At 44.3% G+C, this 22,004-nt stretch overlaps 1 protein-coding gene across 10 annotated transcripts in view; it reads right to left on the reverse strand.

Moving 5' to 3' along the window:
* Nucleotides 1-766: 766 nt before the first annotated feature.
* Nucleotides 767-22,004, reverse strand: part of LOC149334583 (uncharacterized) — a 122,616-nt gene continuing 101,378 nt past the window's right edge. For 9 of the 10 annotated variants that reach the window (XM_089555199.1, XM_089555196.1, XM_089555200.1 and 6 more), the window contains 3 exons: nucleotides 9,711-9,741; nucleotides 5,514-5,554; nucleotides 767-1,091 (listed from right to left, as the gene is read on the reverse strand). In XM_089555199.1, coding sequence (XP_089411325.1) covers nucleotides 844-1,091; nucleotides 5,514-5,554; nucleotides 9,711-9,741 — 320 coding nt within the window. In that variant the 3' untranslated portion in view covers nucleotides 767-843. The remainder of the gene's footprint in view (nucleotides 1,092-5,513; nucleotides 5,555-9,710; nucleotides 9,742-22,004) is intronic. The other variant, XR_016284758.1, reaches the window with a different exon arrangement.

The following is a 22,004-nucleotide window of genomic DNA, read 5'->3' on the forward strand; positions in this document are numbered from 1 at the left end:
CACTCCATGAATGACACCTTTGCATGAATTGTCCGGCGCGGCCACGTAAGCTGTCACTGCATAGTTCTTTGCACCAAAGCGTAGACTCGAAGTACACTGCACAGCACTGGCAGTCTCCATGCTTGGCGTGCGGAGTATAGCGATGTTGGATCCGTTGCGCAGCCGTATAAGGAAGCTGCCTTCGTTGTAGACGTCTGGTTTTCCGCATGCTTTGGTTATAGCCCGGGCCATCTGATGCGTGCTCAGTTCGCTGATGTTGAGTCCATTCTTCGGTCTAAGGATGACTTTGAAGTCGTTTTTTGGCAAAGGAGGTAGCTTCTCTCGCCGAACGGGATTCCACTTGAGTTTGGGTTGGCTCAGCGCTGAATTGTCCGCCGCGTCTGTCCCGGCCTCCGGAACGGCAATCAGTCTCGAGTTCTGGTATTTGGCAGTGAACCATCCCCCGTTGTCGATTGTTCTCTTCTACCGTAGCGTTGTCGGTAGCGTTGTCGTTGCTTTGAAGATTCTCTTCGAGCGGTGTCGTGCTTCCCAAAACACTTCCGTTGTATTCTCTGTCGGTGCAGATTCACTAAAGTAGTGGCGCGTTGTGGCTTCATTCGGTGAAAGCTGTCATTTGGCGAAGGTTAACATCATCAAATTGTCGCTGATATAGACCTCATCTTCGAAATCTGCATGTGTAGACCTGTGTGAAATGGTCACTACTTTATTCTATATATATTTCTCTAATTGCTGTTGATCAATCTGTGTAGGTGCTACGAAACTACGGTACTATTTAGTTTCCTTTATTACGAAAAACGAAAAGTTAATATTCTTGCGTCAAGGCCACTTCTGCGTTGTTGAACGTCAATACGCAGGATCGGCGTGGAGCAACCATCCCAAGATGTGTCCCCATGGGCTCAGTACCCTGCGGGCCACAAAGCTGCCAACGGTGCGCCAAAAGGGATGTATCTTGGGGTTGTTAGACATCCGGTCCAAGGTTTGCCCCATGATATTTCGCTGAAGTTCGCTGCCTACATTGTCCGGCAAGGTGCGGTCTTTATCGTTAGTGGGGTTACCTTGTTGTCCACCGTTCATTGGATGACCTTGTTGGTCTGAAAATGAAAAACACAAGGCAGCTTCGCAGAAAAAAGACGCTGAAAACGGACCACAATGCAGTGTATTAATCAAGCATGCCTTCACGTAATTGCGCAAGCCTCGGTTTAGCGCTAACAGCCTCCAGCTCCCCTTCCACTGAGTTCGGCCACACGCGAATGTATTCCCATTTGAAGTAGGCGTTCAGTGGGCTTGAGAAGACAGGAGCACTGATTGTTGCTATGAACTTTTTCTGCTTCTCCATACAGGTTACTCCTGGCACCCTTCACTATGCAAGGTGAAGCCGAAGTCACCGTGTCTGGAAATTTCACCTTCATTTGACCTTGAGGTGAAGGAAAGGATATGTGCATAACTGCCTTCTGGTACAGTGGACACCTTAGTCGCGCTTTAAACTACGAAACGCACGAAGAGCGGGAGCTTCGAAAGCAGAGGAAAGGCACATAACTGGCTCCCTGGGCCAGTGAACACCTGAATCGCGCTTTGAGGCACGTGGGTTGGTTAGAGATGTGGGGTGCATGTATTAACGATGACAAAATTGTGGCAACCTCGCGGCACCGGAGGAATAGGCGACAGCGTTCATTGCGTGACCAAACTCTCGCAATAAGCCATTAACTGCCACTTGCCAGGGTGGTAGGGTGGGCACGCTGCCTATCCAGTGTCCGGAACGCACTCAACGTTACAGACGTCAAGCCGCGTAGTTGTCCGGTACGCCGTAGCATTGCCCTTCAATGTTATGGGCATAGGTTTAGCTCCTTAACCAGGTGCAGCAGTAGTTTAACCACAGCTAATTTTAGAGCGCAGTTCTTTGGCGCCCGTTCCTGTGTTTCGCGACGTCGCCGTTTTCTGTCCTAACCAACGTTGTCCGTTTTAACTTGCTATGTGCCAGGCGGGCACGCAACGCATACGCCTTGAAGTGTCGTTGGTTCAAATGTGTTATAGGGGCACTAAGTGAACGCGTTGGGGTGTGTACGAAGGTAAAGTGTGTTGCGGATGTGTTCTGATGTTAGACAACGATGTCCAGCAAAAAAAGCTACTGACCTTTCCAAGAGTCACGTGATAAGTTTCACGTGACAACAATAGGTGGCAAAAAATTACCGACGTAATCCAAGGGTCACGCGATAAGCGTCACGTGACAACGATCACTTGCGAAAAAGAAAGTTGCTGAAGTTCTAACGCAGATGTTTTCGCATTTCTCAAATGCAGCAGACTGCAGTGTTCTAGAATATTTATAAGTACTCCAGGTGGTCGAAATTTCCGGAGCCCTCCACTGCGGCCTCCCTGATAGCCTGATTCGCTTTGGGACGTTAAAGCCTAAAAAACCAAGAAACCAATAATGCTGTTGCTACGCAGGTAGACAATCAGCATGACAGAGTGATGGCTGCTCTGCGGACATGAAACGAAATCAGAAAGAGCTTGGTCGCCAGCTGTGCGATTTGACTTAGGTTATCCTAACCTGCTGCATGCTTTGCGTCTTTCAAAGTCTAAATTATATATACATATCTCAAAGTAGGAAGATGAGTAGCACCGGCATTACTCTCAACGAACATCTGAGTGAAGCCATGCGGTCACCGACTTTGTTAAAGCATAATGTACTAGTACATACTGCTTCGCTGCTGACAGAGCATGAGACCTTGTAAGCAGCCAAGAAGTCGCTGAGGGTACCAGCGCTGTGTTACTGCGTGCACATACAGTAATGAGGCATATTTCAAATTTTTCGATATTTTGTGCCGCAAGTGTAATGAACAACCATGATATCCTGCCTGCCGTAACTGATCCTTGTCGGACTGACTCTTCAATTTTGACCGATATTTTACTGTCAATGAAAGTAGGAAATTAGAACTAAAGAATATAATCATAGCGTTGAAACCCAGGACAGCGGGGTTCTATGCGAATCCGTTGTACACCTTGCGCTTTTAATCAACTCTTCGTCTTCAATACGTCTGCTGAATTCTGCATGGGAATGTCTCGCGTTTCTATCAGCCATAGTTGCCAAAAAGGTTTTTTGCACCAGTTACCTGCTCATAATGCGCCTCGTGGGCTCTCAAAATTTATACGCGCCAGGAGCCTAGTCAGGCTACTTTCGTTGCTCCTTTTGCCTGCTCTGTTACAGCAGTTATGTAATGTGGAAAGCACAATAAAACAAAAAAGTGACGTTTTAAACAGGTCACATGCGTCATTGCCTCCAGCATCGTTTCCTCGCATCGATTTTAATTTTACGGATATAGCCGGGTGGAGGAAAGCGTGAGACACTTCCATCCCGCTAATTCGAGGAACCTCCTCACACTTGTGTACAGATAGAGATCGGAAAGGTAGCGGAAGCTAGAATGGCCTTTCTTTCTATATCTTTGCAATATTCGACCTACGCGGCCGTTCCAATATCCGTGCGGCCTCTTCGTGTTTTGTGAGCTCCCTCGGCCGCATTGCTTTGGCGCTGTCTCTGGGTTCCTTCATTTGGCAGTGATATCGGTTATGTGATCGCTACGGTAGTTCTTGGTTTTTTGTTGGTGGTCTGATAAGTGGAAGAGAGTGCTATGAGGCCCACACGGCTGGAACGAGCACCTGTTCCTGCGTCCGCGTTCTCAGACTGATTTATTGATGGATTGATTGATTTATTGGTTATCAAGAAATGAAAGACGCGGTAACTGTCTCACTTCTCGGTGGGCAACTTTACCGCGCCGTGAAGGAAGGAACATGGGAATGAAAGAGGAAATAAAGACAGGCGCCTTAGTGGAGGTCTCCGGAATAATTTCGACCACCTGGGGATCTTAAAGTACGCTGACATCGCACAGCACATGGCGATTTGGCGTTTCGCCTCCATCCAAACGCGGCCGCCCCGGCCGGGTTCGAGCCCGGGAACTCCGGCTCAATAGCGGAGGGCTCTAACCACTGAGCCACAGTGGTGGGTATTTTCTCGCACGCCGCTGCTAATCTTAGTGGTGGATCATGAACTACGATTAAGTCGCTACTGTTGACGCAAAAGTCATTCTTTTTGGTGCGCGGAAGAGTCGGCGCATCCTGGGAATAGATGATGAAACTTTATTTTAATTGAATTCTATTCTCCTCGCACATAATAGCACGTACAGTGAAGGCCTTGCCCGATAGTAGTTTCATTTCACATGCTGAATTACAGAATTCTTGCACTTTTCTATGATTTTAAGGGAGATCGTGCATGCATTTAATTAACTGCACTCACTGTGCACTGATTGACAGTTGTTGTGTAGCGTGAACCCAGCCTCCACGAAATGATATAACGGAAATTTCAGCTGCCCCATTTCAAAAAAACTTAACACTTCTGGTGAATGAAAACAGCTTTATGCCTGCTATTTATGGAATGTTATAACATTGACATGTAGTGTCCCTTGAGGAGAAATATCTCTTTACTACTGAAAGCAAAGAGAAGTATGTGGCAATGGAAACATGCAAAATATGTTCTGTTCTCCTCGCAGCACTGCGATTACCATTGGTGACTACCAGCGCGACCAATGTAAACATGCCACAATCGCAGGGAAAGGGTGTGCAAAAGCCCAGGGAAAGCGCGGCGTGCGGCCGCGCCCAGAGCAGACGGAGACCGATGCATCTGTCCACCTCACCAAGCGGTCTCGCCTTTGGGCCAGTCAGGGTGTGAGGCAGATGCCATACGAACTCGCCTCGCGCTCACGTCTTTGGTCCTCCGATACGGTGGAGATTAATACGCCGTTTGGTGCGTCCACCGTCTTCTATAAACGGAACTTAAGGAATTGCCAGTGGCGTCTGTAATACGTGGCCAACAGCAGGTATAGGAGCTTTGAGAGCCCTGATGAAACTTTAACAACTGCCTAGAAGACGTGACAATATTGTGAAATATAGCAGTCTTATCTACAAGTACGTGGTTCGTAGTAATGTGTGGTGTTGTTTTGTAGACGCACATGTTCTAACAAATCTTTCTGTCATTGCCGTACACCTGCCCACTTAAATTATGAGGCCTTTTAAACGCGGCAAAAAAAAGCGCATTGAGCTAACATCTGACTCCGAATGAGTACTTCCCAAAGACCTTTGTGCTGTTTCGAAATCCGCATTCTCATCCACGCTTTTTAAGTCGAGGCAGCTTATTCCTCCTATGGTTATTTGTAACAAGTTGTGACAGCCGGCGCCAGTGGCCACATTACAACCACAGTGCAGTATAGTACTGCAGTACGAATTGCGAAAATGCCCATAGGCTGAGATTTCTGTCAGCCCAATGAAAATTCGCATGTATATATAAATCCCCGCCCTTCCACTTCAATATATTTTGACTGCCGCTTGGGGACCTTGGCACGTAAAACTCTGCAACACGTGCTTGGACTCAATTGCTATTAATAACGAAATTTCAAGTGCATTACATCGTTCGGGGGAAACACAGCAGCTTCTCAAAGAAATGTTTTCAAGGGAAGAAACGTGCTTACCTCTCTTGTACCTGCCGAGCACTCCGTCGTCCTCGGGTCTCCTGCGAAAACGTTTCGAAATGGGAGAGCTCAAGAAGAGCAGACGCGGCACTCTAATTAGCACAGCAGTTACTTCAATGCGTGGCACCGCGGAGATTTAGAAAAGTTTCGAATCGGCTTGAATAGTTAATACTGAGATATTTCGCACTCTGAGAACGTCCTGGCGATGTCAGCTTACATGGCCAACATTGTGTGCATGTTCCGCTATAACATATACCCTTTTAGACGGAAGCTTATGCAAAGGTACCCATTCCTGAATAGTGAAGTGTGGTATAACTTATTCAGAGCCCTTGTAGTGGCATCTCCTGTGCACCGCCTGCTATAACGCAGGGGAAAACATTGAGCAGAAACAATTAAGACTGCTGACATGTGAGAATGCGAAAGCGTTGTCTGAACGTGGGCTCTGTTGCGAGGTTCATTAAAGATTCGTTCCTTTCTAACAACACACCTACTCATCAGCATACAGTCGTGAGAAAGAGCACGCACTAGATTAATCTTTATTCGCAAAGAAGTAACGTAGTTTCGTGGCCTATGGATTTCGTGCTCGCTTTGGAATCTGAAGGTCCTTTGTTGAATTGCCCGCGCCTTCAAAAGAAAATTGATATTTTCTTCTTTTCTGTAGACGTCACTATCGTATAGTCTACTGCTGTCGTCATGCAACAGCATGGTGACGCCAGTGAGGAACTTCGTGCCTTAGACGGTTAACAACGGTGGACGGCTTTTCTGCTAATTGAACATATAATGATTTCGCCACGATAATGTGAAAGACAAGCGGTGTGGGATCCTGGAAGACTTCCTTGCGCAGTATTTTAAATCGTAGAAATGCAAAGAGTACGTTCGGGCATATCGAACGAAAAACTGCATGTCTTCACAACCTGCACCGTTGTCAGCTCCGGTCGTCAAATTAAAGAGTGCAGTAAGCCTTCCTCTGATAAAGTCTTTTTTCAAGGATATAAGCAACATTCACGGTCATAGATGCACGCTGGTTTTAAGTCACCTCAGTAAAGTTATCGTTAATAATTGCAATTTGAAACCTCTGTATGATACAAAAAAAAACATACGACCGCTGCTGTATACAGTCACACCTAGATTTCTACGTTTGCATTAAGTTCCCGTGAAAAAAATCAGATGCAGTGCCACTTCTGACCATACTAAACACTCTTCAATGTTCAGTAAAAGGCTCGTCATTATCTTCTTGCAGGAGCTTGTATCCGAAATGCCTAGAGTATTTCAGAATTGATCCTAGCAGCGTACCAGCCATATATGAGTCCTTATGCGTAAATTTTGAAATCAATTATCGAGAATGCATACCTTCGAATGCGTGGATCTTCTAATGGAAGATAGAAAGAAATGAGGCATGCTTGCTCGACGCTTTATTTAAAACTTTACGTGTTCTGGCTATACCCAAAAAGTGTGGAAGCTTATGAGTCAATGAGTAATCTTGAGGATGATTTCTTCATTAGACATTAACAGAACACCAAGAAACTGACCGTTTCTGTTTTGCTTGCCCTGTACGGCTAATAAACCTATTGGAACAGTCATTTTAAGTGGTGTCCATGATTTAGAACCCTACTGTCCGATTGATGAAAGTTACACTTCCACTATGCAAGTTGCAAGAAAGTCTTGCAAGAAAGTTCCTCAACAACATTAATAGCTAACAAAGGCAGGATCTCGCTTCAACAAATGGGCAAAAGTTGAAACTGAGCTTCTCTCAATGTGCTTCGCAGATATAGTTTTCGTCATGATGATTTGATTGACATGTTTCATAGAACGCTCACTCATTCCACTCTCTGTACGTCTTCCCTCGTGTGAGGTGCGCGATTTCTTCAACCCTGCGTGATTATTTTGACAGTTTTGTTTTATTTTTGGATAACTGGATAGTTAGTGCCTGTGGGAGACCAGGTGCGCGAGTGTTTGTCTAAGTACGTCAGCAATACTGAGCACCGCCCAACAACATGTTCAGGGCAGGGCTAGATCGTCCTCGACAGACGTAGGCGGAAAAGGTATTCGTTAATCTGCGCAAGAAAACGTGCGTAAACCTCTTTCAGTCGCGAATTTTTAAGTAATGGCTACCGAGAGCAATCCCTGTCGCAAGTTGTTTTCAAAGACCTTGATGTTTGGAGTATGTGGAATAGTCAGGTAATGAAGGAGACTTTTGTGCACAAGAAGCTTTTATATTCAGTTCTCAGTACCATAAGCCCTGTTTTCTCGCAACTAGCACAGCTAGAGCTCCTCAAAAATTGCCACAATTGGCCATACAAAAATACGAATTTTTTAACGACGTCGTTGCCGAGTGCGCACCCAAAAATGCCTCCCCAAAATGTGCTCCTCCGCTCAGTGATGGCAGCTCGGTCCGAGTTATTGCTCAAGGCATTTGGAACGTCATGATGTGCAACACTTTGTTACGTTTGGCGCAGGTAGACCGTTGTCGAAAATATTTCAATGCAAAGCATTAAGTTGCTATTAAGTCGCATTATGGATGCAAAGGTTATTCATCAGTACCGTGTAATTCAGCAGTACAAATCTCAGGTACATAGTGACACCACATTTTTTGCTGACCTTGCGAATCTACGGGAAAATACCGCTGTTCACAACACAAGACACTACGAATATTGGCATGTACCTTGTCCACGCACAAATTACGGTTTTCAAACTCTCAGGTATGTGTTGCCATCTTTCCTTAATAGTAACGCTTTCACTAATCAATCCATTCTTTCCGTTTCATATAACGCTGTCAGAAATATGTTCTTACAAAATAATGAATCATATCGAACTGTAAAGTAAACAAAGTGTCCATGTGCTGTGATTAAACTATCATTTGCGTGTGTGTAACAGTACCGAGACTATTCTAGTGATCTGCTATGAAGATATTGTACATATTTGTTATTTCATGCATTCTCTTGTTATTGTTTTACTGCTGTCTGTCATCGCCGTGCCAAGCCGCTACGGGAGATGGGAGCTTTGTCAAGCCGCGTGCGCGGCTTTTTTTCCTTTCTCCTCAGCCATTGTACATGACTGAAATAAATGCACTGAACTGAACTGCACTGAACTATTACAACATGGTTTATGCAGGCAAAGTGATAAACGAAATAATAAAAGTAACAGTGGCGCTGATATCGACTACGTAACTTGTAGCTGCTAAAGAGATCATTTAGTTCATTTTTTTAGAAACTGAAGTGGACATAACGCTTGTATTTCACCTGGCATTTACTTTTTCTTACATTTCATTTTCGTTTAGAAAAGTGCTAAAATGGTATGGGAGGCAGAGTACTTCTACCTCTACCTCCACAGCAATGCAAAGCTACTGCAATACAATGGCGCACATTTACGCCATATTTTGTAAGATAAATGACATTAAAATCCAAACGAGACAAACATAGATGACTGCGAAAGTTGATTCATCGTTGTGCCAAGTGAAACAGTGTACTGACAGCGATGAAGGTCAAGGGGCGACAGCTACAAAGGCAATGTATCCACAGAAAAGGCTTTTAGCTCTTTGTCCTATTTATGATTATAAAGGTGGACGCTGAACTTCGCACCAGCTAGAGGTGATGCGAAGGAATTACCGATTGTCCTTAAGGGTAGCGGAGTGTTTCTAAGAGAAGGCAAGTGTAGCAGGGAGCGGGAGAAAGTTCGATGGGCGGATAGGCTTACGAAGTTTGCGGGAGTAGGGTGGCCGCAGCTGGCAAGAGACGGGGTTAATTGGAGAGACATGGGACAGGCTTTTGCCCTGCAGTGGACGTAATAATGCTGAACATGATGATGAAGTTAAATTTCTATTGTATTAAAAGTCGCAATGCCCATCGGCCAGGTTCTATTTTAGAGCACGATCCCATCAAGCTTGAGTTTCGCACTGAAGAAATCATTTAGCGCCAGAGTGTTTGGTCTCGCCTTCGTCTTCCTCACTATTTGTAGTGCTGCTCTGCTAGACAAAATCAAACATAAGATTTTGTTCCGAGAAAATTATTAAAACGTTAAATATTTGCTACAACGTAGAAACTTTATTTTAGTTCAAAGAAAACAAATGGAGAATTAAAATGAGATGTGGATGAGCACTATGCATTAGTTGCTGAGAAGACGTATGAAAACACTTCAAAATACAGAGAAAATTCTGGGCGTACCCAATGCCCACAAGAGTAAATGCAGCATGGTACTTACCCTTGATTTCCGTGCACCAGGTCAAGTCCATCTTTGTGGTAAGGAAAGAAAGGTGTTATTGTATGTTTAACCGCGTACATTTCAGGTCAGATTATCGAAAAGTATGAAAAGATCTTGCTTAGACACATTAACCGCCTGAGTAAACTAAAGTAGCTGGAACAATATGACGCCAGGTGGCTGTGCAAAGGCTTATCCTGGCATGGCTGACTTTTTCTAGAAGTACTATAGTCAGCAATGAAAATTTAGTTCATTTAATTTTTTTGCGTTTCCTCGTCAGTGCCGCCATGGCGCGCAAAAATTACGTGCAAGCATTTTCTCTCGCATAGCGCCAAGAATTACTGCTGGCCTTTAATAGGTAAAACGAACAGTTACGAATTTCGCAACAAAAAATATAATTTATTGGCAACGAGCACCAGGCGCAAATAGGCGTTCTTTACTCAGACGTCCTCTCCTCACTGCAGAGGATGGAGTTCAGTCAACGTCGTGCGCAAAGCTTCTTAGAAAGTGAACGCTTGGCGGGAAGTCATGGATGAAGTTAGTGAGTGGCGCCGTGGCGGCTCAATGTTTATGCTGCTCAGCTGCTGACCCGGAAGACGCAGGTTCGATCCCAGCCACATCGGCCACATTTCGATGGAGGAGAAACGCTAGAGGTCAGTGTACTGTGGGTTATTAGTAGACATTAAAGAGCCCCAAGTGGTCAAAATTATTCGAAACTTGCGCCTGAGTTTCTGGGACATTAGACTCCATAAACCAAACCTGGTTTCTGGATGTGCATTTCCTAAGAGGTGGAAGAGTTCAATGCTTGTTCTACTTTGTTTTCATGTGAGAGTTGCCTGTACAAGCACTTTCTTCGCTATATTTCATAACTTCTGCAATAGGAGCTATGTGTTCTATGTCGTGCCGGCGAGATCAGATTCTTTGCTTCCGCTGTTAGGCACAGGTTTTTATTTTTCTTGAATTCACGAGGCTAATTTTTCGAACCTTACGCAAGAGCCTAGGGTAGCATGCCCTAATAAGTGTGTGTCATTAAGATGTTAAACTACTCTTCTTGTCCAAGTGGGATGCTTTGAGATCGGTTCTGTTTTAAAAATTCTTCTCGCTTCTCCGCGGATCCGCGTGAGTAGGTTTTTTATGTTTCGAAATGTCTCTATTGTGTTAAATTACTTACGGCACGCACTCGCGGCTATCAGGAAAGCGATGAGGACTTGCACATTCATCTTCCCTTGGGTCAGAAACCGGCGGACAACTGAACTGAAATCATGAGAAGGAAAGCGTCATGGACCGAAGCCAGTTTTCAAATTGTGGGTTTAAATTAGATCACAAGTCGAGGTCTCTTAAAAAAAAAGAAACGGGAATAATTTTTGATATACAGAGCACCCATCGCAAGCACTATAAACATGTTGTGGAAAACAAGTTACAGAGAGCAATAAAATTGACGATAGTTAAAAGGCAAATGCTTGATGCGGGGGAAACGGAGTTTCAAAAATCGATGAAACAAGGTTAAGGTAGGAAAAGAGGAAAGGCAGGGAGGTTGACTAGAATGCTCAATTTGGCTACTCTGCGCTTGGAGGAGGGCAGAGGGATTGCCAGTGGAAGCGAGTGAGACAAAAAAGCACTGTGGGCGTCAATTATGTGCATTCCTGAAGCAAAAGATAAACCTGACGCGGAAGCTCTAAGCCCTCATGAAGCGGAGCTGAGCATTGCAACTTTTCAAGACTTACGACTGATGCAGCCATGTCCCAGTATTCCGTTCTTTATCAGCGGACAAGAATCAAGGTGGTGAGTTCAGTTTGACGCAAAATCATCGTCGTTAAGGTATTGGCTTGAACCACACGGAAGCGACAAGAGTATTTCTAATGCTGAAGTCGTTCCAAATCAATTACGTAAAGCATTTGTAAGGCCAGTTGCATGCCACTAGTATTGGAACGGTGCCGATCAGAGAGGAAGGGGTAATCCATTCGGATCAGGAAATCTAGCAGATGGCTTTTGAACAGATGTGGTATGGAAGCTGCTTTTCCTTCCGCGTCTCTGGATTAGATTTTGTCATCGTGTTTACTAAGATACATGTAGCACTTTGCGAAAATCCCAGCCTTACCTGTATGACGCCCTGCGGGGACATGAACCATATAGGGCGCAGCGTGCGAAACACATATACGGAGTGTTTCAACAAACACTTTCAAAAATAGGCTTTTTAGGCTAAAATTATGGCTTTTGCGGCATGGCATTGCCAGGCCTGGCAGATACCAGGAAACCGAGGAGTCGTTTTAATTAGTAAGTTGGTTAACTAAATTCTAATAATTAACTTTTTAACTATTAGATTTAGGCGCCTGGTTGCAATTAGAGACCTGTAGCCGGTCGTTAGTAATAGCCATATCAGTTTTTAGAATTTCAAAAACGCGATTACCCTTGGCGCTGTGGTTCGACAAAATTTGGGTTTTTCGACTAGTTACGTGCACTGGAGGGGTTGCTTTTCCTACAAGCTTTCAAAAGCGCATGTATTTTCGCACAATTCAGCCAAATTTTGTCGAGCCACAGCGGAGAGGGCAATTGCGTTTTGGAAATTCTAAAAACTGGTATGGCTATTACTAATGACCAGCTGCGAATCTCTAATTACAACTAGGCGTCGAACTCTACTAATTAAAAAGATAATTATTAAAAACTAGCAAGCCAGCTTAATATAAAAGACAATTCAGCGGTTTTCTGGTGTCCGCCAACATTGGTAACACTATGCCGCAAAAGTCATATTTTTACCCCAACAAGTCTATTCCTGAAAATTTCTGAAAGTGTTCGCTAAAGTACCCGATATATATTTGCTCACCTATGGGGCAGAAAAGTGGAGGCCAACAAAGAGGGTTCCGCTTAAGCTAAGGACAACGCAGCGATCTATGGAAAGAAAAATGGTGGGTGTAACGTTAACAGATCGGAAGCGGGCGGAGTGGGTGAGGGAACAAACGCGGGTTAATGACATCCTAGTTGAAATCAAGAGGAAGAAGTGGGCTTGGGCAGGGCATGTAATGCGAAGGCAAGATAACCACTGGTCCTAAGGGTAACGGATTGGATTCCAAGAGAATGCAAGCGTAGGAATGGGCGGCAGAAAGTTAGGTGGGAGGATGAGATAAAGAAGTTTGCGGGGTTACGGTGGCCGCAGCTGGCGAAGGACAGGGTTATAATTGGAGAGACATGGGAGAGGCCTTTGCCCTGCAGTGGTCGTAGTCAGGCTGACGATGATGATTGCTACTGGAATTTTATAATGAATCTATTAAAGAAAAAAACAGATGCTCAGCATAATCAAGCATGTACAATGAGTAATTCTGAGTATGTAAAAGCTTGGAGCCTTTTAAATCGTGAATAAACTTGCTTTCAAGCAAATTTTGACCTTAAAAACTATCAGTTCGTGAACTTAAACCTGTTCAGTGTAATTTTCAGTCTGATTTTTGAAGTTCGTGCCGTTGCTGCAAACGAAAATACCAGTCCAACTCAAGACTACGGACCCGTTACTTGACCTTGTTGCTTGTGCAGAAAACGTACGAATAACACAAACATCGGCTTGGTTCATTTAGAAGTTTTTAAAATTGAAAACACGCTTTGAAGTTTAGACGCTGTCACAAAACTATAGAAAGAATAGGCGTTTGGATGGCATATAGTATATCATATTTACTCGCATAGTGAACGCATTTTTTTTTTTCCAAGAAATATCTGAAGGCTCGGAGGGTGTGTTCATTACGCGGGATAATATAGATTAAGAAAACATTTTAAGCGCTAAAAAATCGGATAAATAGTAGGCTGATAGAAAAAACAGTCCATCCGGTACAGGACAGATAGTAGGGTGAAGGAATAAATACTCCATTCGGCACATCTCAGCCTTTAAATGAAACAAAACGAATTCTCCAGCATGATTCCCGGGCACAACAGGATAGTCAACAACTTCAATTTCGAACTCACACGTAGAGCTCACGTACCGATCCATAATTTTATACAGAAGCAGTAATACAAGGGCTCACTCAAGAACAACTCAAAACTTAGCACGAATCCGGACCGCAACAAGTTGCGACCACGTTTAATATGCCAGGTTAAACAAAGAAACCTTAAATGATCAGACGTGGTCTCTATTGGTTCGAGGATTGCTGGTGGAACACTCCTATTGGCTGTTCATCCCGTAGGGTGAAGTTTAGCAGTCTTCCCATTCGACAGATATGGCTCTTATACACTGAGTAGTCACTTCAACGTTAAAAAAGCGCGACTGCTACCATTCACTACCGTTATCATCAGACTGGGCACCAAGAGACGGTGGTACAGTACATTTTTAGCGCAAGGCGAAGAAATTATACTTTTAGGAGCCTATGCTGTAGATGCGTTCGTTATGCGAGTAGGTACCGTATATTCAGTTTTCATAAACTGGCCAGTTAATTCCGCCGGTCAATACCACGAACCTTTATACACTAGCCCATTTCACAAACATGAGAAATTATCGCTTGTACTTGTGACAGGTGTCATCCTTGCTAGGTTCATCAGATGGCTCGAAAAGATCAAAACTTGCCACTGGTGCATATTGTGGCACTAAAACGCACTAAAAGTACAGTCCCGAAAAGCTTGATGAAATCGCAGTATTGGGTTCAAAGTTTGCCCTTTAGCTCCACATTCCCTTAAAACTCCCAAGTAGAAAGTTATGTGCACGTCTCGTGCGTCTATTTATGAAGATCTATAAGACGATTGACGAAAATAGTTTTTCTCTTATTGAACGATGCGACAATTCGTTAACAAACAATGCATGCTAGCGCATTCATCTTCGTCCTATTCAACATACCCTAAATTGATGCCAGTAGCCAGATTCGCATTTATTGAAGATTAGAAAGCACAAGAGAACGAAGCGCGAAAAACATGTAGTTCTTAGAAAATTGCCTGTGGTTTGAGAATTGACAAATGCACTAGACTGCACCTACGACCAAGCGCCATTGCAGCATGTTCTAGTCTTCGACTCCTTAACGAAGCATCGAATAGGAAAAAAAATAGTGCAAATGTAAATATATAAACGACAACCAAGTGTTCCACAATTAAAGGGTTAGTCCGAACACATGACCGAAAAGCCAAAAGGCGGGAATTGCGTACCTCTCCAGATGAGACGCTCTGAGGATCTCTACTTGTGGGTGTCTACGAGGCGTTTTTATGAGCGTTTCCTTGCGTAAGAGAGTGCAAGCCGCAAGGAAATCTAGCAGGAAGTGAAACTTTAAATAAACAAATTTTGAGCAGTGACTGTCAAAGGGCCGTCTTATCAGGGGAGCACCAAGGCGGTTCCTCGTTCTCAAGGGGGTGAGATGAAAACAAGCAGACCATTTTGATAGGAACGAGGAACCGCGCTTAAAATCCACCAAGTTATCGCAACCGCCACGCTTTGAAGCTCTTCTCTTACTTCTTTCTGCGGCACTGCTTAACGTCAAGCTGAAATCCTGAAGAAACTTCGTGACTGCGAAGATTATGTTTTGCGATATAACGCTTTTCTGTGCGGTAACAACGAGTAAATAATGTTTCGTGAAGGCCGCTTTGACATGCACATTTTCACAAGGATATGTGCGCGATCAAATATAGATGCCGTGCAGATCTTCATCGGTTCTTCACAGATCTTCACCACTTTAATAATGCTATTTTAGTTTATGTATCTGCTTGCAAATACTTCGACATTCAGGTTACTTTGAGTTTTTGAGTTTTTTGAGTTTTAATGAATCTGATCACCCTTCTGTCTTTGATGTGTGACCCGGGGTGAGGCCTTGTCGGGAAGAATCCCAGCAGCTTCTTCCTTTTTCTCATCTCGTGGGCATGTACTGTGCATACTAGTTCATGTCTGAATAAATGATTGATTGATTGATTGATTGATTGGTTGATTGATTGATTGATTGATTGATTGATTGATTGATTGATTGATTGATTGATTGACTATTCCAGTTTATTGTAGCATCGTATCTCCTACGGTATCCTTTGTCCCGGCATCTTAAAGAAAGCCCGCGTAATATGAAAAAAATACCACGTGAGAGCGCTCGTGCGCTACCATTTTGCAGCGCTCTCAACGGCGTTTCGAGCAACGGTGTTTCAATATGGTAGCGCACGAGCGCTCTCACGTAGTATTTTTTTTATATTTCGCGGGCTTTCTTTAGATCCAATACACTGTAGCGCAGCAAAAGACGAGGACACAACAGACGAGAGACGAATACCCCGAGCGCTATGCAAATTAGCGCTTGTTGTGTTCATCTCTCGTCTCTTGTGTCCTCGTCTTTTGCTGCGCCAGAGTGTATTAGAAAGATGTACCAACAAGCCCAAAAAGCCACGCTACTGAACTATATTTCTTTACATGCCGGAAAAAAGGACCCCGTAGGAGATACGATACTAAATAAACTGGATCGGTTGTTTATAAACCTGCTCTACAACCTAACGTAACGGTCTTGGCACTAATATGAATATTTGAAAATTTGCATAATTCATCTCAGTTAATTAACTAATTTAGCGCAATAAAAATATTGTGCGGAGCGCCACATGACGGCAAGCAATGTATCGTTGGTTTCAGCGGGCTGCGGTTTACCTCTTCTTTTAAAATCCTTGGTTCAAATTACGTGACACACACACACACACACACACACACACACACACACACACACACACACACGCACGCACGCACGCACGCACGCACACACACACACACACACACGCACGCACACACAAACAAACAAACAAACAAACACGCGCGCGCGCGCGCGCGCACTCACGCACGCACGCACGCACGCACAGAGCCGTCGCGGTGGCTCAGTGGTTATGGTGCTCGGCTGCTGACGCGAAAGACGCGGGTTCGATCCCGGCCGCGGCGGCTGAGTTTCTTTGGAGGAGAAATTCTACAGACCCGTGTACTGTGCGATGTCAGTGCACGTAAAGGAACCCCAGATGGTAGAGAGAACCCCAGAATCCCAGAGAGCGAAAGGTAGAGAACGAAAGAGAATCGCCGCGGCCGGATGATTTCTCCTGGGTCTCCGGTATTCCTGTGTGGCTTTGACCTCTTTACTTTACTTTTTTTTACGTTTTTCTTTACCTTGTTCTTGACCTTGTTGATATCCACTATATATTAGTTCACAATATCAAGAGCGTGCTGTACTAGAAAGAGCTATCGTCGTTGTGCTCTTACCGCACAATAACTTGGAATATCGCCGGAACAAAGGTATTGCAAATACAACAGGTTTAGTTCCGCTGAAGAAGTGGAGTCTGGGAAAGTAAAAGCTGAAGATTGATCTTGTCTACCTCCCTGTCCTCCGGAGTGCACATATAGGGAAAAAAAAAAGACTTCGCAATGCGACACAGAGCAGCAATAAATTAAGATGATCCATCACGAAGCGCTGTTTTTAAGAGCTCTTAGTTCGAACTTCTGTAGAGAGAACAAAATGTTCTTCCACGTGCCGGTACTGAATTCATACTAAAAAATGGCTTACAATTTACAGAGAAGTTCAGCATGCTCTCCATGTATATTCCGCACAACAGTAACTACTGGTACAAGAAGAGACTGGAAATAATTGATAGTGGAGAGCATTGGCTTTCATTCATAATTACCGATAGAAAGCACAATCACACAAAGCAAGACGGGAGGAAGGACTGTTTTCATTTCTTTTTCTTTCGTGCTTTGTTTGGTTCCACATTATACCCCCCTTATGTGTGGAAACAAAAAACTACTTAGGGACCTTCGTGACCACATCCGTAACGAAGAAAATACGATAGCATTTAGGTTGTCCGCTACGGTGTCTACAATGAGTGTCTAATGTTCTTGCAATTTTCCTGCCAAAACTCTGGTTAGAACCGGTTCCATTGCCCTTGCGTGGTGCGCCTCAGTCATCACCTTCTGGAATGTTCGAGTACCTTCCATTGGATTCTCGGATAGAATTTTTCTAATCCTACCAACTAATCCGCCTTAATCCACCCACTATTTCCCACCGATCTATCTAGTCTATCTTCTGTGCTAGGCCTACTTCGAAAATTTCCGTTGATCCTTGCGTATTTTTCAGGGTGGGCAACTTCCAAATTTCGGGGGTCTTCAGATTTTCAAATTTGGTGGCACTGATGACGTGACGGCCGTTTCAACCAAATGAAAGTTTGCGTGGTAGCGAAGCCAAAAATTTTTTTGTGAGACGACAGCCAAATTGTTATCGCATTAAAATTCTCCACGAGAAGAAACAGGCGCAAGGCCACCTTTCTAGCATTTTCCATCTTGCACACTGTACACAAGTAATAAAGGAGGAAGTAATTACTCAATGACATCAACCCAAGCGCGGCCATACGGCTAAAAACACGGCCATACGGCTACAAACACGGCCATACGGCTACAAACATCTTAACACTTGCACACAAGTGCTAAAATCACAAAAATTGCATGTCTTTTCCTCACCATTCCATTCGGGACACATTATCACAGCTTGATATCACAGCTTGAGATTTGAATCGAAACTGGCAGAAGACGTTTTATTTTATGTTTGATTCCAAAATCATTCGACACTAATTACACTTAGCGTAAAATAACAGTGTGGCGGTGTAACATGTAAAAAGTTTCATGCCTACAGGCTTCCAGAGCTGTCATCCTGAGAAATACAAATATTGACGGAGTGGTGTCAATTTCTTTCCGCGCTTACGAACTTTACGTAAGCGCATTAGGTAATTCATTTTAAAAGGGCAAATTTATCTGTATGCTTTTCCCTGCACTACGAAGCCTAGTTTTCTTTCCATTCTTCTTGATCTGCTTGTACAGAAGGTTGTGCATACTGCCGTCAGATGAACCTTGTCGAATGTGCTTAAAGAAGCGCTCTTCTTAACAGCTTCCTGCATACAGCACACGAAGTACAGTAACATTCTGAGAAGCACAGCGCTGGCAGACAACAGACGAGAACAGCGAGGACGCACCACTGCGCTGACTACCAGCTTTTTTTGTGAAGAGAACCGATCCTCTCCTTTTATACAGGTAGAAAACCGGAGGTAGCGGTACGCTCTCGCTAAGTCAGCAAAGTTCGAAGGAGGAAAGAACCAATAGATGCGCCGCCTTATCATTATCGTCACCCGCAACCAACAACGCAACCCGAACAAGCGAAAAAAAAGCGGGAAAAAGAAAACGGATTAAGAGAAAATACAAAAGCAGAGAGCGCAATGAAACAAATCTAAAATGATGTCAATGAAGCCAACAGCAACCACGGCGAAACGAGTGACCATGAAAGAGCTATAAAGACAACAACGTCGCAAAAGCCGCGCGAATAAGGTAGCAGGGATATCTTCTTGGCCATGCATGACAGAGAAGTTAGCAAAAAGCTAGCGAATTCTCAAGTTCAAAAAAATATTTAGATTCGTTGATGATTATCTAATTCTTTTTAAGGTGCGAGCTATTTGAGAGAGCCGTTCTACCCCCTTGTTTTAGCTCGTCGAAAACCGTAAAATGAAAAAAAAAAATGAAAATTGGTTTTGCGGAAAGGAAATGACGAAGTAACTGTCTCACATATCTCGGGGGACATCCGAACCGCGCAGTAAGAGAACATATAAAGGAGGGAGCGAAATAAGAAAGGAAGAAAGAGGGCCGTAGTGGAGGTCTCCGCATTAACCTCGACCTCCTGGGGAACTTTAACGCGTACTGGCTTTGCACAGTACAGGGGCACCTTTTGCGTTCCGCCTCCATCGAAACGCGACCGCCGTGGTGCGGTTGGAACCCGGGTGCTCCGGCTCGGTAGACGCGCGCCTTAACCACTGAGCCACCGCGGCGGGTACGGGAAAATGGCTGTATTCGCTTTCTGGCACTTAAGCTGCACTTTTCAGCCAATTTATTTATTTTTTGCTCGTCCGGGCTGCGTTATTGGTTGTGGGCGACGATAATGAAAACATGGCATATCTATTGGTAGCTTCCGTGTTCGAACTCTGCTATCTTTGCGCGTGCGTAACAATTCCTCCGGTTGTATATGTGTACAAAAGGCGCGGATCCGCTGCCCTCGGAAATAAAGTTGTTAGCCGGAGCAGTTGTGCGTCCTCCTTGTTCTCGTCGGTTGTTGCAGCGCTGTGTTTCTATGAATGTTCCTTAATCAACTTGCCCAGCAACACACCTTGCTCAAGAAATAAATTAAGCCGTTCATCTCGTGGATGATGCTTCTTTTCTTTTGTGCAGAACTGCGCTCGAAGGCACAAAGTTTTCACAGAAGACTCAGCAGTGGCCCTATTCGGAATAAAGTGGGTAAGGGACACCCTGTTCTAAGCAAGACGGTGAAATAAAAGGTGTCTGTGCAGCGTGCACATGTCATTCGTTTCATAACTTGTGCAGCAAAAAGGTAAGAAATGCTGTGGCCCTTAGGGCTAATCAAATCGATGCACCTGGATATAGGTAATCCCTGTAATAGGCCTCCAATTTCAAGAAAAAGAACAGTAAACGTGAATTCAGCCCAGAGAGAAAAAATGCCCTAAAGGAAATCACACGACTTTTTTTTTTCCTTTATAAAAGGTTGACTTCATATATGTGAGGGAGAATGCTCAGTAAATTCCTTAACTAATTTATTACGCAGCTGCACTATCAAGCGTTGCGCAAATACGTCGGCATCGTTGAATTACTTCGGTTGTTTGTGCACCTTGGCGAACCCAAATTTATTGAATGAAGAGGAAAGGAGAAACATCAGCACGGAAGTCAGAACCCCAATCAAGAAGGCCGCACTTCTCCCGTGCCATTAAAATGTACAGTCTTTGTCAAAAGTAACCAGGCTGCATGGTTTACTTCTAGCTCATGCAGTGGAGCTCTTACAGCTTCGCTGAAGCTGGAATGGTCGTTAAAGGTAAGGACTGGGAGCCTTCTTATCTTCCAGCACCTTTTGATCTTAAGGAAAGCCACGAGGGCGCCACTATACAAGCTAGAAGCAAACCATGCAGCCTTGTTACTTTTGACAAAGACGGTACATACATCGCTGGTGCACAACGAGACGGAACTGGCTAGGCGCGCTCGGTTAAACAGGCGCGTCATGTGAGCGATATGCGCGGCCCCGGACACACCGCTCACGTGGCGCGGACGCAGTCGTGGGAGTGCCGCATGCTGATCGGACAAGGCAACGTTCATGCGTCCAGTGCCAATGCCACTCACTGTTCCTTTAAATCAGTGGCAGCCTTCGCTTGGGCCGTGTTCAGGACAAAGTACACCATGGTGGCTGTGGCATATATTCTCTACAAAACTCACGTTGGCTCCCTCCAGGCACTGTTTGCGCAATGCTACGTATGGGAACCTGTTATCTGCGTGTATCTCCTCTCTCTGTCCGATGTTTTTTGTGCGGAAGAAAATGCATTTCACATATTATGAAAATCTTTCATTTGTTACAAGGCATGAATCACATCTATATCGTGTCGGTACCGTACATCTGTACCCTACTCGAATACCGTATCCAGTGTTTTTGTTTTAGGTGATCGTAGCCTAAAAATGCTCGGGTTCTATTATCTGACTGAACACCTAGCGAAGAACCAATATATAACTGACCGGTCTACCTTTATTTTTATGAATAATTCAAGTTGGCGCTTTTCCATGCCTCCGGTACACTTACAGCTCTTGTGCGAGGGTACGCAGGACTGCTAGCGGCACTTTGTCAGATTTTCTAGAGCTGTGTGGTTCCCCTCGTTATTGCTCGTACGCTTCTCCTCCCTCTCTCTCTTGTTACTGCCAAAATTTCAATTCCATGTTTGCCTCTTTCTTAATATTTAATACTGGGACTACTGTGGCTGAAACGTGGCATCTTTTGCAGTTCTTCCTCTACGTCTACTGCGTCCCCCTCCCCACTGCCCGCTTTTTTATCTTATCTGATAAATCTGGTCACTGGGAACATCTTACTTCCGTTCTTGCTCTTTCATGGCTCCTCTATGCTCCATTTTTTGCTTATGTTAAGTTTCCTTATCTCTCTTACCTTACATATACTCATTTCGATAATACTGCTAGCTCTATCTCCTCCTTCAAGGTCGCATATTTCATGGTTTTGTATCTCCTGATAAAATCCTTCGTTTCCTGGAATAGCATTCCAGTACCACACTCTTACAAAAAAAGGTAGTAGTACTTACTAACTTTGGGGTACTAACTGGTTGTCACATATGTACTATGTTGTTAGTAACTGTAGTTAGTAACGGGAAGTTTAGTAACAGTTACTAACCCATTGAGTTAGTGACAGCCGCTACCCGCAGTTAGTAACGGGTGGCTAGTAGTACCTACTAAGAAATTAAAGAGAAACTCACATATATCGCTAGATTCATCGTAGTGTGCTGGCGAGAGTTGTCAAAGTT

Source organism: Amblyomma mixtum, chromosome 8 (genome assembly GCF_055824585.1).
Source record: "Amblyomma mixtum isolate Tamu chromosome 8, ASM5582458v1, whole genome shotgun sequence".
In the NCBI taxonomy this organism is placed as follows: domain Eukaryota; kingdom Metazoa; phylum Arthropoda; class Arachnida; order Ixodida; family Ixodidae; genus Amblyomma; species Amblyomma mixtum.